Consider the following 17,412-nt stretch of genomic DNA (forward strand, 5'->3'; position numbering starts at 1 on the left):
TTGTCTGCATTGGAAGCTATAAGCATAAACTTAGGATGGTATATGCATAGGAAGCTTCATCCATGGAAGCAAAGTTTCAATAAGAAACTTTGCCATGTGAGAAACAACCACAAGTATCCCAAGACCCAGACATTTACAATTACATATATTCACAATACTATTCAGAATCAGAACAAGTATATTACCAATCATTTTATGAGAACAAGGGAAGAGACATGTTTGACATTATAACTTCATTTCTGTGCTTTTAAATATTAAATACTTCTTATCGATCAATATATTTTCTTAAATGGCCTTCACCTTTGGTAATTACGATTATAATTTGCTGCTTCTAAATACTCTTAATTCAATCGTTCCTCAATGCCCATCTTTCTTGTGATGGTAATTACCCAACTGTAAAGTCCTCAATTTTTTCTCTAGCTGAGCCTGAATATGATTGTCTCCGTGGCCTTTGCTAATACTATCTACAGTATGTAAAATGTTAGGTTGCAATTTGTTCTTTGTCAGGTTTCATGCACCTCAATGGTCTTAAATACATAGCTGAATAATAAGTAAATTTTTTTTATTTTGCCTTTGAAAGGCTTTGCCAAGTTCACAAAAAAACATCAGAAAGAACAAATATTAGTCCAATTATGCAAAATTACTGGGCTCAATGAAAGGAAAAACATGACATGCCATACAATGGAAAGTTAATGGTGTTGATTCTCTCCTACCAGGAAAATCAGTTCCATAGACAACTAAACAAGTAAAGAACTTCCAAGATATAGAATCTTTCATTCTTTTCTGATGAAAAGGCCAATATTTTCAGCAAACATTTCAAAAGTGTACTAGAAGCACAGCTTATATATCAGGGTGATTATCTAAATTTCATTCTAATTTATTGTCTATTGTTTTGGAACAGAAATTATGAGAACTAAAGCATGCATTAATTAAATGTCATGTGGTCAATTATTCCCTTTGGGAACAAGTCAAATCTAACTGGTAACTATAATAGCTAAGGAAACTCTCCCTACTGAAATCATATTATCTCCGTGTGATGATTGCTGAAGACCTATCATGGCCTTCTGAAAACATCACAAAAACATCTAGTCCACTATTCTACAGTAGATGCAAGAGTAGCAGATTAGAGGAAGGTGGAAATGATCTAGGTCAGGGGTGTCAAACTCGCGTCGTCACATCGTCACATGATGTATCATAACTTTTTTCCCCTTCGCTAAACTAGGCATGGGTGTGACCAACATGTGACATACCCTCCCGCAGGCCTCAAGTTTGATACTTCTGATCTAGAGCTATTTTAATATTCTGATTTATGTCTATCTTTAACACTCTAACTATGATCATAGTAATTTTAAATGTAAGGTAATTAAAATGAATTTGAAGGTTATCTAGAATTTCACAAAAAAGAAACAAACAATGAAAACATTGAGGAACATTGTAAATCTCAATTTACAATGAAATTGTTGTACTTAAGAGAATCCGTTGCTCTGAATATTCAACTAAAAAAATGTATCATGTACGGAAAGCTTGGGAAAAAGCAGCTCTTATTACTAACTTAATCTACATGCGTTAAAGCAAAAAAGAATTCTTATGTAGCATACTCCTCTGCATCTGATATTCCTATTCTCTGTTTCTTATTATTTCCACACTGTATTAACATTTGAAGTTCTCTCATGAGAGGAAGAGAAATGGGCATCTGTACTCATATTAAATGTGGTTCAGGAGCATTTTAAACAAGGCAGTTGACAGGAGTTCTTCATTAATACTATTGTAGTCCAAAATATTAAGCAGTTTAGTGCTTTTCTCAAGAGATTTCAGCACACATTTTTAAAACATCTCTAGCAACTTCTTCCATGCTAAAAGAAAGGTAGGAAAAAAAGACTGCATAAAGCACTGTGCCAACGTTTTCAAATGTTCGCTTGGAACAAGCCATAATTGCTTTCTCTGGCAGTTGTTTCTACACAGACCAATTTGAATACCTCGGGAGCCTTCAGATCCTGCTACTCCAACTAACAAGTATCTGGAGATCTTCAAGCCTCCACTTATGATTTTAAGAGATATGATACAGTAGTCAAGGGAAGCACTGGGATCCACTGTAGAGGTCCCTTTAGATAATATTTCATTTCCAACAAAATGCAGTGCAAAAGAGAAAGGCATACTTATTACAAATAACCAGGGAATTATTATCTGAAAACATAACCAAAACAAACAAAAACTCTGTTCAATGGATTATAGGACGTTTCATTCTGAATTTGATGAGCTCTCTCATATCCAGGCAAGATTAGCATTTTAGTGAACAAAAGTTGTCAATCAGTGGTGGGATTCAACTGGTGTAACAACCGGTTCGGGGAGCGCAGACTTCGTGCTCCACGTGTGCCCAGTGCATTTGAAAAGTTACCTTCTACTGTAGCCCCAGTGCAAAGCAGCTGAGGCGTGGCAATCCGCTCTGAGGGGCGGGTGGGCAGGCCCAGCTGAAAGTCAGAGCGAACCGGTTCACTCCCAGCTGATCGTCGGAGCTACTGGTTTGCCTGAACCAGTCAGAACCGGTAGAATCCCACCCCTGTTGTGAATCCCCTTCATGCAAGAACTTCACAGTGTCCTCAAAATTTGCTTTAGGAGAAGAGAAGTCAACTTAAATGTCATTGCACTTCTCCCAGGAAAAAATAATCCAGACTTTTTAGTCTGTCATCCTGCATCATTCTATGCTATGGCATGTTCATGGGCTCAGATTCTGCAGAATCAGAAATTCAGTGACGTGCGGTGAGGTTTATGACTGGTGAGGCACTGACACAGTGCTGGGTTTCAAATATTTTTAGACTTGTGGACTTCAACTCCCAGAATTCCACAGCCAGGCATGCTCAGTTCCAATTTAAAGCAACAGCATTTGTTTTTCTCCTTTGCTCCTTCTTTTTCTTCTCCTTCCCCTCCTTCCTCCCTCTCTCCCTTCCTCCCCCTCTCAAACACACACACACACACACACAGAAGTTGGATTGGACTATCTCTCCTACCCCTTCCCTCTCTCACTCACTCTCAAACAAACCCCCACACACACAAAAGTTGGATTGGATATCTTTTCCAGTGGCTTGAAAGCAGCTCCTCTGCCATCCCCCCCATTCCCCTGCTGCCTTTCCCAAACACCTCCACCATTGCAAATGCAGCCTGCTGTCTGGGTGGGAAATGCCTGGAACACAATAAAGGCCACCCACCACCTCCTGCTGGCAGGCAGGGGTGAGAGGAGAGGCAGAGAAGCCGGAGGGGAGCCGAGCCTTCCAAAAGAAAGAGGCTGGGGGGAAGTGTGTGTACTACAGCATGGCTCTTTGCCTGGCTTCCTGCCTCCTCCTGTGGTCTCCTCAGTGCTCGCTTGTGCTCTCCCTCCCCAAGTGTAGTTTGATTGCAGGTGGAGCCACGTTGCCTTTTCAAACTTGTAATCAGTGAAGCTGGGCTAGATTTTTATATAGTTTTATCCAGCTGTGTGTGCGAGAGTGAGAAATGAATGGGGGCCTGGGGAGGAAGTCACTACACTTGGGGAGGGAGAGCACCAGTGAGGTTAAGCAGAGTCATCCACGGTGAGGCAGCAACTAGCTCAGCTTTTTCCTTTTACTTTTTTTTTTTCATGATGAGAGTGCCTCACCTGCCTCACCTGACTGCACGTCACTGCAGAAATTAGAAGAGACATATGCTAAGGTCCAAGTTTTAGGAAAGGAGAAAATCCAACAATATCATATTTTCATGGCACAAGACATTAAAATACTCACTACTTATTACAAGCACAGACCAAAACAAGGTAATGTTTTGAGAACTATTGCAAAAGCTATTATTTTCCAATAGCACAATGCTGCTCAATTCAAATGGAACTCCATTCCCCACCAGCAATTCCCCATTGCATCTAATAATTACTACTTTAATATCAATCTGAGTATAATGGAATATAGTACAAGACACTGCTGCACAAGTAAGAGACATTTAAAAAACTCAAAGAACAAATAAACAAAATGACCATCTTTTTTTAAAAAAATGCCTTCAGACACTTACGGGTGGTATGTCTTTCTCAATCCTCTACAAGAGGCCTGGTAATTTGAGTTCTGCATAGTATCTTAGCTGCTCCTACCATTGCAAGCTTTTGGACAGAAAACTCTGGTGTTGTTCTTGGGATCTGCTGGACCAGAGGTGGGTTCCAACCAGTACGCCCTGGGACGCACGTACCGGTGGCGGAAATTGGGCATCCGTTTGTGTACTGGGGCCCCCAGAGGCTCTGTACCGGTACGGTCCTTCCCTTGGCCTGCCCCCCCCCCCGCTCACTCCCCTCACCTGCCCGGTCACCACTCACTCTCTCGCCCCACCTGTCCGCACCATGCTTGCCCCGCCCACCCACTTCCTTTGCAAGAGCGGAGGACTCGGCTGTTGGAAGAAGCCCACGCACGCTTCCTTCTCTTTGACAGCCGCCTGTTTTCCAATGGGGTGCAGAGAAATCCATGCATTAGAGAGGGAGGAAAGGCAGTCCCTAGAAGAAGCTTGGCCTTCTCTTCCCTCTAACACATGGATTTCTCCCCACCCCATTAGAAATCAGGCAGCTGTCAAAGAGAAGGAAGTGTGTGCAGGCTTCTTCCAACAGCCGAGGAAGGACAGGAGCAGAAGATTTGGCTACATACCTACACTACCTAGAGATGAAAAAGGAAGGAAGGAAGGAAAGAAAGAAAGAGGGAAAAACAGACACAGGAAGGAAGGAAGGAAGGAAGGGAGGGAGGGAGGGAGGGAGGGAGGGAGGGAGGGAGGGAGGGAGAGAACTTATGATTATAATTGAGCCCAAAATTTTGGTTGCTAAGCAAGAGAGTTGTTAAGTGAGTTTTACAAGTTGGCCACGCCCACCCGGTCACACAACTGCCAAGACACTCCCAACCAGTCACATGACCACCAAGCCATGCCCACAAAATAGGCCACACCCACAGAATAGGTAGTAAAAAAAATTGAAACCCCCAATGTGCTGGACTCATAGTTCCAGCTTAAGAGTCAATGCCCTAAGTCAGGGGTGTCCAAGCAGAGCTGGCTGGGGAATTCTGGGAGTTGAAGTCCACAAGTCTTAAAGTTGCCAAGTTTGGACACCCCTGCCCTAAGTGGTCCTACCGGGATCACTTTGGTCTTTACTTTCCACACCCTCTCCAGTTCCTCCTTCAGGTCCTGGTACTTCTCCTGCTTCTCATACTCCTTCTTTCGGATGTCGCTGTCACACTTCCATTTTTTTTAAATGAATATTTTAATTACAGTAATAAAACTAATATAAAGTAAACTAAGATAGAAAGTAAAGTAAAAAAGATTGTAAAGAAGGAAGAAAGAAAAAAGTGAGATAAGGGGGGGGGCATATAAAAAAGTGATTTCCAGTGTTCCTCACAAGTCTAAACAAGTTTAGTAGCACTTCACTCTTTCAAGATTATAAATAGGTATCTCTTATTCCAATGTGCATCCGTTATATGTAAGGAAATCTATAAAATACCAACTTTTCAATCCTGGTATCACCCAAAAATCCATAAAGGGTTTATAAACCCTTTATAAAAACATGTCTTATTTTAACCTTGATCAAATAAATCAACTTTATATTCCTTTCTTTTACTTCTGAAAATCTTTAATATTGTCATAGCATTTGATCTCTCAACTCTTTGTCTCATCACAAAAGCTTTGTATCTTTAATCTCTGTTTTGACATATAGTGGACAAAAAATTGTTTTCTACAAAATGTTGTTTACTTTATATAATAAGTTCCAAATACTAAGTTCCAAAATCTTATTGTAAAAGTTTTAATGTTCCAAATTTGTCTGGAATTTTGCATTCTTGCTTCAAAATCTTACTTTGTTTTTTGCCTTTTATTTTAATTTTTTCAAGTTCTTAAACTTATAGTTAATTTTCTTTTGTTCAGAAATAAAAATGAGCTCACTAGGTGGCTTTTTAAACTTGTTGTTCCAAATATCTCTAATAGCTTTTAAGATGGTTAAATAAGCAATTTCCTAAAATGGTTAGAAACCGAAGTTAGCAAACTTAGTATCCTTTAAAAGGCTCTACTGTGGTTGTGACCTTGATGACTGATCCCTTCATCTCTAGGAGCTCAAACCCACACAAGAACACTGCCTGTAGCCTCCTTATGAGGAATAGCAATATGAAGCACATGTGGGCACAATATTTGATGGTTATATGCTATTATGTGCACTCTTTCATTAGAACACATTACACTTGAGCAACACGAGCTGCATTGGTTGCCAGTATATTTTTAGGTTCAGTTCAAGGTCTTGGTATTGACCTATAAAGTTCTATAAGGCACAGGACCAGGTTAATTTGGGGGACTACTTCATCTTGGTTAAATCTTCCCACCCCAGCCAGACAAACAGGCGAGGTATATTATGGGTCTCGTCTGTGGAAAAGATGAGAGCCTTTTCTACCCTGGCACCCATCCTTTGGAATAGCATCCCCCCAGAACTTAAGATTGCCCCTGACCATGCCAGGCTTTCAGAAGGCCCTTAAAGACATGGCTCTGTCACTGTGTTTGGAAATCCAGAGATGGTGAAGAATTCTTACAATGGTGTTATAAGCTAGACGGAAGGATGGATTTTGGCTACTAACAATAATTATTTTTCTTTTATTAATGTTTCATATGTTTATATAAGGGACACAGTGGCTCAGATGCTGAGCTTGTCAATCAGAAAGGTCGGCAGTTCAGCGGTTCAAATCTCTAGCGCCGTGTAACAGAGTGAGTTCCCGTTCTTGTCCCAGCTGCTGCCAACCTAGCAGTTTGAAAGCATGTAAAAATCCAAGCAGAAAAATAGGGACCACCTTTGGTGGGAAGGTAACAGTGCTCCATGCGCCTTCGGCATTTAGTCATGCCAGCAGAGCACAGAGACGTCTTGGACAGCACTGGTTCTTCAGCTTTGAAACTGAGATGAGCACCACCCTCTAGAGTCAGGAATGACTAGCACATATGGTATGTGCGAAGAGAACCTTTATCTTTAGCTATATTGTTTTTACTGGATTGTTACTTAGTTACTTAGGTGGGATTGGTGGCTTAAATATATCAAGTAATAATATAGAGGTTTGCTGCAACTTTGTTTTCAGGCCAACTTGTGCTTTTACTTATGCAGCCTAAGAGTACAGATTAAAAGCTTTAAATACTTTCAGCTATTTTGAAATACAATGTTACAAGCCAAAAACTAAACAGAAGATATAATTAGTTTTCACAGCACAGTAACTGTATTATTAAAAGGGACTGGACAAAGTCATAGAAAAAGTGGACACAACTACATTTATGTGATCTGTCCAATTAATTTTGAAAATAAAATTTATTTGTTACTTCAAGTAATTTCCTGTGTGAATGTGTCATAAAACATAATGAGTTTTAGCAATGATTCAAAGGATAGCTCTTAGAATCAACGCAATGAATGAATAGCTGTACATTGTTTCACGTTATTATTAATTAAGTGTTAAACATCAATCACATAAAAATTGCACTAAGCAAAGCTCATATCATCTACCAAATACAATGTAACAGAAATAATGATAGATGAGACTAAACACACAATGTTAACAATGATAAAGCAGAGTTGGCTGCATCTCTCTCTCTCTCTCTCTCTTTCTCTCTCTCTCTCTCTCTCTCTTTCTCTCTCTTTCTCTCTCTCAAACACACACACACACACACCTATTCTTTCATAGTAGCAACATAGAAGCAACATTTAAAGCAAATATTTTCTTAATAATGTTGAATATTTTAAGATGGTATTTAATATCATAAAGTAGCTTTGTATTTTATATTGGCAGTAATTTTACTGAAATAAAAATGAACATTTGCTGATCCATTACTATATTTTAATGTTATTTCTATATACAAGAGTCTCATATCAACAAAATGCCTACTCATATCCAAAAATCATTTAGGAAACACAAGATCTTTCCATTGTACCAATGGCCTTTATTTGTTGGGACAAACTGTGTCTACAATGAATCCTACCACCTCAGTCTCAGAACAGTGATTGCCACTGATGCATTAAGAGGTGTGTGTGTTTTTAATGTAACAATGCAAAGAGGTAGATTTATGTCTTGGAGTAAAAGATTAGGCTCTCTACAATGATTTACTTAAACAATCTGGCATATTTTTTTCGCTAGAGCAGGTTGCAAAGTTAACCTTCAAAAAGACTTTTCTACAATAGCACAGCAGAAGATGCAGCAGTACTTCAATGGGTAAGATAAGGCTGTTGGTTTTGTAAACAAATGCTCAGCATAAGGCATAAATTGCATTGAGTTGCATTTTAACTCCCATCATTTCCAATTTGCATGGCCTTTACAGGGGGAAAGCTGAACAAATGGATCATTTCCCATATATAAAACTATGGAATAATATACAAAGAAATCTTGTCTATAGTTCTCATTTCTGCATTTGATGTCTCTTCATATTTAGAAACTTCTCATCTTGTCATATATGACAAAAACTAGCACTAGATTCCAGTTTCTGAGTATTCTTAGTGGTGATAGTGATACAAGCCCCATGGACATAAACTCAACTCTTGATAGGTATATCAATTAATGATATAGGGTTTCCTGCCTGAGCAGAGGGTTGAACTAGAAATCTCCAAGGTCCCTTCCAACTCTGTTATTCTATATTCTAATTTAAAAAGTTTTTTATTAAACATAAATTAAAACGTTAGACACAGTGTAAACCGTCCTGGCAGAATCTATGCCATACATGCTATTCAGTTATACATTGTAGTCACCCTATTTTTTAAACATTTGATCCATACCATATTTACAAAAAGAAAAAAAGTAGCCTATTTCCAGCCCTGTTGGTTTGTGTTTTATCATTCTCACATTTATCATTTCATAGATAATTCTAGTCTCCATTCTATGAATCTTGGCTCATGTCTATTTTGAGCTTTCCCTTTTATATTCCAACCATCGATAAAATTTATCCCAGATCTTATAATATTCTTATCTTATTCTGTATTCTAATGATATTCATAGTATATATTTTACTTATCATTTTACTGACTGCTGAATAGAATGAAAACAACTTTATTCTGTGAAAAGTGTGTGAATTTCGGTTTTTGGAATCAAAATGTATTAATCTTACTGTCTTGTAAATCAACCCTTGAATTAGGTCTTAAGAATCAAACTAAAATTATGTAATTTGATTCATTAAATGAAGTATTAGTTAATAGAAAAGCTAAATAGTTAAATAAAATCAAGGCAAAAAGGAAATGAAATGGAACTTATAATTTTAACTTGCATTTTGTGATAATACCTAGTGATTTATTCTTTTCCAATAGATACCTATCAGCTATACTATTACTGGCCTTCAAAGAAGTTTACTTTAATAGATAACTGAGTCAAAATTTAATGGAGCTCCATTTTGTGTTTTCATCCTTTATTTTATTATAGTGTTATTAATATTTTGTTTTATATATGATTTATTTGTGGTTTCATATCTTACTGAACATCACTTTGAATTTATCTCTGAAACAGGCTAAGGAATATTTTAAAGGTCTTAACTAATTAACTTAGAATACACATGTCAAATATGAATTAGATATATCATGATTCTGACAAGAAAAAACAAAACCAAAGTCATAGCGCGACTTTATTATATAGCGAATATCACCTGAAACTACAAATTCCAAGTAAGGAAGACAGTGTTTATCATTGCAAGAGCTGTTTTGGATTCCTCATCAGCTTTTAGGATTTAGCATGTTATATATGAACCCGGTCTTGTTGTTTTACAAAGGATAATGCTAGAGTTCCAATAGATTAGATATACGTAGCAAGGGGATTAACTGTTCAGTTGTTAGTATTTTGTGAGTTTTGTTCATATCATGAAAATGTTTTATTTTGGTTTGGTGGGAAGAGTGTCTCAGATAGAGGATCCATAGAGTGGTAAGAACAGTCAAGAAGATTATAGGAAGCTCGCTTCCTATTATTCAGGATACTGCTTATAAGTGCTATGTGCTTAGAGCTCAAAGCATTGTTAGAGACCCTCAAACCAGTGGTGGGTTCCTACCGGTTTGGACTGGTTCGCCCAAACCGGTAATCATTTGGCAGCCTGGGTCGCTGGAACCGGCAGCAACCCAAGCCTGCCACGCCACCAAACCAATTCTCCCTCTTGGTTTTTGCTTCTGCACATGCACAGAACAATTTTTATTCACTCATGAATGTGCAGCGTATTCACGAGCAAACTGGCAATACTGATTGCCGGAACCCACCCCTGCCCCACACAACCATTTCACAGTCTGTTTCTGTTGCTCCCTTCTGGGAGGAGGTTTTGAAGTATTTCTAGTAAGACTACCAGATTCTGTAACAGCTTTCCCTATGCCATCCATCTGGTCAACTCACAAGATTTTCTCGCCATGTACATGCATACATCCAGAAGAGACTGTGTTGTTTCTCTGTTGTCATATAATATATGTGAGTATATGCATAATTTTATATTTATTTATTTTGTCATGTTTATGTAGTGTATATTGGAGGTAGTGACCTTTTAAGAGCTGTATGCAACGAGATTTCATTTTAATGTATGCTGATTAGTGTACATTTAAAACGACAATAAGGTTATTCTAAATCTAATCGTGCAATCAGGTAACGTCATCAGTGAGACTGAGCAATCAGCAAAAGGGAAATTTACAAAGGGGGGTGAACAACATTCCACTACTTAAATCACATTCTTAAAATTCTATCATTCTATAAAATTCAAGTCAAGGTCAAGTCCCAGTGACGGCATGGATATATTCAAGCAATTTTCTTGGCAACAATAAAAAGTTACTAATTGTTTAACTTCCTGACCTAGGCTATAACCCTTATATTATCTGAAAGTCTTCCATTCAGGGCCTAACTAGTCATCTTCTTCTTCTTCATCATCATCATCATAGCATTGGTCCCCTAGGTTCGCTCAATGAACATCATCATACACAGCATCCAGGTCATGTCTGATTTTTACGGATATGACTGTAGATTCACAGGTTGTGACAAAAATTGACCGACTGGTCTCTAATCTGGGCCTAATGTCATCAAGGCCTAACCAGTATTTGTCCCTTTTTAGCTTCCACGTACAGCACATTTAGCCAAGGGTTACCGTCTGCTGAGGTGAATTAAAATTTCCTAACATTTCTTTAACCAGCTAAGAAGCAAATATTACATCTTATGAAGCTGTTAATAATAGATGGTAAACAGGCAGATGAATATGTAGATGACACATCATCATTAAAATGTATGTAGTTATAGTTCAGTTTGAAAATTACGTAATGTACTTACCTGGTATTTCTGTCTCGGCCTTTAATGCTTCTTCCCTAAACGTTCCACTGAGAAAAGATGCATGCCTTCTTCTAGCCAGCACAGTTCGTGGAGGCATGTATTCACTCTTACCCTGTGATTTCTCAAATGATTTATGAACCTCATAAGAACCCGGAGGTGGGACGGCCTATAATTAAGAAAAAGTATAAGATGAAACGGGCACCACAAATTATGTTAGTGTAGAAAAGCTACAATGAACAGAAAAATGCTTTTTTAAAAAAAAAAAAAAAGCACCTGATATTTTAAAACATGCATATTGTAATTAAAGTTTAGGAAAGGATACAGTGCAGAAACTGCCACATCCATGCTGTTCCATTTGAATTGTGATATGAACCATGATAACATCTCTGGGCAGCATACTCACTTTGGAAAGCCCTTTTATTATTTAGTTGTTAGCAGAATGGAATGTGGGAATGACTTTGGGGGACCAGAGGAGAGCTGCAGCCTAGACAATGGCCTGATGAACAAAATTGGAGTCTGAAAGAGGAGGGGTAATGAAAGCAACTTAGAAAGGACTCTCTCTAGTTTTCAGAAGAGTAAAACGGAGGGATGGGAGGGGTTTTTATGAGACTGGCAAGACTGATGTTAGCCTTACGAATTAGTCCAGACAAGCAGCACAGCCAGGAATACAGATAAAGCTCTATCTATATTGTAAGGTTACATTAACAGACTCTTGCAAACGGGAAAGTACCCTTTCCATGCACTAAAGAGAGAGTTATTTGCCACTCTCTATAAACTAGAAAGCAGATCTTTGAAGATTTAAATAATATCAATATGCTAAGTTTAGTAAAGTATTCTTATATATTGGCCACAAAATCATGGATCTGGCTACAGCGTTGTATTTCAAGCAAAAAGGCCTTAAATGCAGTTAGGATTCACTTACTGCTATGCTCATTTCTTTCTATGCTACAATTTTCAACTCTTATATTAGGAGTTTTAGAAAGCAGACAGATGATTATGTATGTTTATATTCTTAGTGCAAGATAATAATGTATTTCCTTATTCAGCACTTCTTAATTGAACAGTTCTTGCTTGATTCCAATTGAAGTGTTAATTTATTATCGAGGTGAACCTGTTTATTTCAGATTTAATAATTTCTAATTAAATTAAAACATTTAGGCTTTCATCATTTCTAAACTTTTTCTGCTAAGTTCTATTAGTATATTAATCAACATCACAGAAACATTATTATTAATAATGATAATAATAATTTGAAATTAACTATCATCAGTTGCAAGGAGCTGATAAAATGTTTAAGTGCGCCTAAACCTTCCATCAAAATATGCAAATACATAATTTTGTTTTAAATGCACATTCTCTTCACTGTTATTTTTTTTTAAGGATTGAAATATTTTTATTGTCATTTACTTGATATTTTAAGGATGCCTTTTTATTTGTGGTGAGCAAAAAGCATGAGAAAGAAGAGATTCTCACTTGCACAAGTGTGAGCACTGTACTTCGGTTCTTTAAAACGGCTCCTTTTTTCAAGTTTCCATGAAAAAAGATATGTCTGCTTTAACAAATCAATTGATAATGTGACTCTTATAGTAGTCAAATTCCAATTAACATTGCGCAGATGCGGCACACGCAAGCGAAGCAAGTGCATGTGCACACTCAGATTTGCAAACCGATAGGGAAGGTAAGTAAATCCCACTGCTGAGCTACATATACTGTATTTTATTGGTGGTAATGTGATTTTTTTAAAAGACACTTTATTCCAATGACACTTTTCTTCCCTGGATGACTGCAAGGAACTAAAAACATATTCCTAAGAAGAAACTCTGCTTTTCCCATGTTTTTGTCAGCAGTTTGTTCCTGCTCAGCCTAACAAGAAACTCCACCAATCATTTTTTTTCTTGTTCTATTGATTTATTTATTTTTTTCGATTTTCTGAGGTATGGGCTATCTGAGCTGTGGGCCCATTAAACTTTAATTCTGCATTTAGATTTTCCCACATTTAAGCAGTTATTTTTCTGCTTTACCAAAGTACATAGCATGACATTATTTTATGACAGCCCAGTCCTACAGGGTCCCTTTTTAACCTTATGGAATCTTGTCCCCACATTTCATATTGAACTCTAAAATAAACTCAGTTAAGCATGGGGGGAAATGTAAATAGTAGCATTTATTTTCACAATAAAATGTATACATGGCAACTGCCTAGACTTGGTTAGCTAGGGAAATCCCCACAAAAAGTTTCAATGCATCAAATAAAAGGAAAATCTCAATCAAGTTGAGATCAGTTCATGATTTTCTGGGAATTATAGTTCACCAATGGTTCCTTCTCAGCCTAGCCCAGGAGTGTCCAGCTTTGGCAACTTTAGGACTTGAGGACTTCAGCTCCCAGCCAGCATGACCTAGTCCCAGAGCCGTCTCTGTGGGCATGTGCACCGGCCAGTTGGTCTTTGCTGTTGCCAGGTGCAGTTTTGGTTTCCGGTGCGTGCATGTGCACTGGCCAGTTGGTCTTTGCACATGCTGGAGCACCGGAAACCCAAAGACCAGCTGGTCTTCAGTTTCTGGCACTCCGGCGTGCACGTTCCAGTTTGCGCACTCCATGCCGAAAAGGTTGGCCATCACTGATCTAGTCTATAGTCCTGCACTTCCAAGTAGACTCTCATTCAAGCACATTTTTAAAACTGGTCAGGTCAGCAAAGACTGCATCCTTTCTTGATAATGTACCAACTGCAAGAGGGATTGTACCCACTGGGTTATTGATGACATCTGGGGATAATAAACAATTATAGGTCTGGAGATACTTATTCAAAATTGAACAAGCAAAGTCGCTTACGTAATAAAAATGCAACTTTAAAAATAACTGTTCAAAATATTGAAATAGCATGTTTTAGGGCCTCTATCATTCTACTTCAGATTAGATTGGGACTGAATTAAAATGACATCTTGTAGTTTTGTTTCAGCTCTACTTCTTGCCTTCTGTTCAACTTTAAATTGAATATTTGTAATGCTTTCTCACAATGGAAAATGACCCATGGATAATTGACACAGGGCATGTAATATGCTTCTATTTGATTCTAAATAAGTGTGGGGTTTTGGAGGGGGAAATGCTTTTGGCTTAGCATAATTCATGAACATAGCTATTTTGGTTTATAAACCATGGGCTGTATGTGACCTCAGTCAACTATAACTCATCAAACCAAAATATATGAATATATGAACCCAAACAAGGCTTCAGTTCCATGGCAAACTCCAAGAGAATTTACCATTATTGTGCCTAGGCAACCATCTCATAGACTGTCAAAATGGCCTCACAAAATCTGAAGGGCTAATTGTCCCCAGGGAAGAAGGAAGAAAGAAGGAAGGAAGGAAGGAAGGAAGGAAGGAAGAAAGAAAGAAAGAAAGAAAGAAAGAAAGAAAGAAAGAAAGAAAGAAAGAAGTTTGAAGTACTTTATAAAAAAGCATTACATTATTAAGCATTCCTGAGAAGCTACGTCGTAACATATCAAGGTAACTCTAACAATGAAAGCTATGGAGCTAGTGTTTGAATTTGAAAAACTTTCAAACTTTTAACATTTTTCTATGTTTAATGGTCAAGGTTGCATATCACCAAATTCTAGAATGTTTGTATTTCTTCAAAAATAAAACAGATGAATGAAAAAATATTGCAGTTTAGAACAAAATCCAGTGCACTACAGAATACGAAATGAGCATGCTTTTCAGACTTAACATGTAACAAACAGCTGCAATCTATTTGGTTTTTCAAAAGAAAAAAGTGCTAAGGCATGAAGACATTTATTTTGAAAGTTTATCTGTTGCAGAAATGTTCAAAATAGTTAAACTGAATAACCCCAAAACAAGGAGGAAACAAGTAAGAAAGAAATTGCTTTGATAAGTGGGCTAACATAGCTTATTTTATGATCCCTGGAGAGGCATCCCTGTTTTATTAGAAAAATGAAGTTCTCTGCCATTTCAGTCAACAACTGGACTGGATGGATATTAGCTATCACTTTATTTGGTTGGTTTTCAGTGCTTACCCAGGCTCATCCAAAACAAGCAAATAAATAAGCAAAGGAAAGAAATGAATCATTCTTAGCTGGAATGCTGATCTTTTCAATACAGCAATATATGAGGTTCTTAATAGCTGTATTTTTTTCTTTCCAAATAAATAAACTTACTTGAAAATACCAGTATAAATTACAGCATAATCTTCATTATTTTCTATACACATGAAAGTCATGTCATCTTCCTGTAATCAGGGGCTAGTTCTTAAGTATATTTTGTTATGTTAACTTTCTCCTCTGTTCCATAAAGGAATTCCATAAAGGTGATGAATACCAATTTTCCGAAATATAAGCCTGTACTAAGTAGTTCTCAAAATACCCCTCTATCCTTGTCAATCTTCTAAATAAGTTTAGTAGAACAGAATTGGAAAACAGACTTTGGATGAATTGCCAACAAGGTGGTGTTTCCTTTACTGAAGCTTTCTAGCATTGCAACCAGAAATCTACAGGTGTATTCATTAAGTATTTCTCTATATCCAGGATATTAATTTTTTTCTGCCTGTGGGGCTACTATAAATGCCACTTCACAGGTTTTGCAGAAAAATCAGGCACAAGATCTGCTTACACCAACTTTGTCTCCCAATCAAGATAAGTCTTAAGATGATACTACCAATTTATGAGATTTAGGAAAGTAATTTATGACATTCTGTGAGATACTGATATTCAAGGGAGCCTTCAGATTTAATTATTGTCTAAACGTTTAAGGGCAATGAATCTTCACTAGGAAAGAAATTAAATATTGTTCTGATTTTCCTAACCATGTCTCTTCCAGTAAAGAAAATAAATCCATGAAGATAATTCTCAGAATGTAATTCGAGCAGACATACTATTCTAGCTTGTCCATCTCTTCCAGAGAAAATAACAATATGAAATGATTGCACCTTTTTGTCAAATTAATATCTTCCTTTATTATTTTAAGGTACTAAAATCCCAAGCAACTTACTTTTTTTAAAAGTTTCAACTGTATAAACAAAGCATGCATATTCTGCCTACCCAGATGCTTAATCTTTGTAAATATCTCCTTTTGGAATAACAAAATAATACTGTGAATGAAATGTTGGGATTATCTAAACAGTTAACATTTGATGGTATTTCACACTACCAGAAAAGTTTGGTTTATGCGTGCAACAGAATAAGTGCAATGGACTATACAACTTAAAAGAGCAAGGGAATTATTACAGTAATTAATGTTTTCCAATATTATACCTCTGTGAATATAGAAAAGAAGAGCAAATAAATACTTGGTTTACTTATTGCCTTGTGCAGCAACCATTTGAAATTACAACAGTATTAAAAGAATAACTTTGCAAGTAATCATCACATTTACAACAATGTTCCACACTCATGATTGCCCACAAAGTTGAAGACAAATTATATTGTAGTTACGTGATATTTCAATTAGCATCACTTAAAAACCAAAGGCAAAGGCCATAAACCCACTGCGGTCATGTGACTTTCTGCTTAGCAACTGCAGTGCTTAGTGACCAAGTTGACAGTCCTAATTGTGGTTGCTTAGTGAGGACTGCTGTACAGTGCATTTCTAAAATATGAACAAATGCCTATAAGGAATGTTAATGTGATTTCTGATGGGCGAAAGAAACTTCCAGGGAATGGAAGTGGAGGTGGAGGTAGATAAACATGAGAAATATGATGATGGGTTCACATATTCTAATTCAATTTATATTCAGCATGGTTTAAACATGTGACAATTAGCAGGGGTAATTAGCAAAGAATTGAACAATGAAAACCCAAACATTTGCACAGTTAGGCATGTGATTTCTGTTACTATCATGGCAAAGAAAAAGATTATACTGAATATGAATACTGAATTCTTTGCTACACAAACTGAACCTACATGTCGGAAGGTCTTGAATTTTTAAATCATTATTGAAATCACAATTCTTTTCCTTTTCTTCTCTACCTGGAATAGAAGAAACCAACTAAGTTGCTCCTTTCCAGAATGGCTTCTTATAAATCCAGACCACTTTTTCCCTTAATCTATTGGAGGTCACTTGAACTTGTGTACATGTGAAAGACAAGTGAATTTGCAGCTGCGGGATTCTAAGAAAAAGCAAGACTGCTTACTAAAT

General features: G+C 37.2%; 1 protein-coding gene across 2 annotated transcripts in view; it reads right to left on the bottom strand.

Annotated features, from left to right (window-relative positions):
• Positions 1-17,412, bottom strand: part of STPG2 (sperm tail PG-rich repeat containing 2) — a 199,041-nt gene that overhangs the window by 112,862 nt on the left and 68,767 nt on the right. For both annotated transcript variants that reach the window (XM_081960213.1, XM_081960212.1), the window contains one exon: positions 11,268-11,433. In XM_081960213.1, coding sequence (XP_081816339.1) covers positions 11,268-11,433 — 166 coding nt within the window. The remainder of the gene's footprint in view (positions 1-11,267; positions 11,434-17,412) is intronic.

This window comes from Natrix helvetica, assembly GCF_964273705.1.
Source record: "Natrix helvetica genome assembly, chromosome: 7".
Lineage (NCBI taxonomy): Eukaryota > Metazoa > Chordata > Lepidosauria > Squamata > Natricidae > Natrix > Natrix helvetica.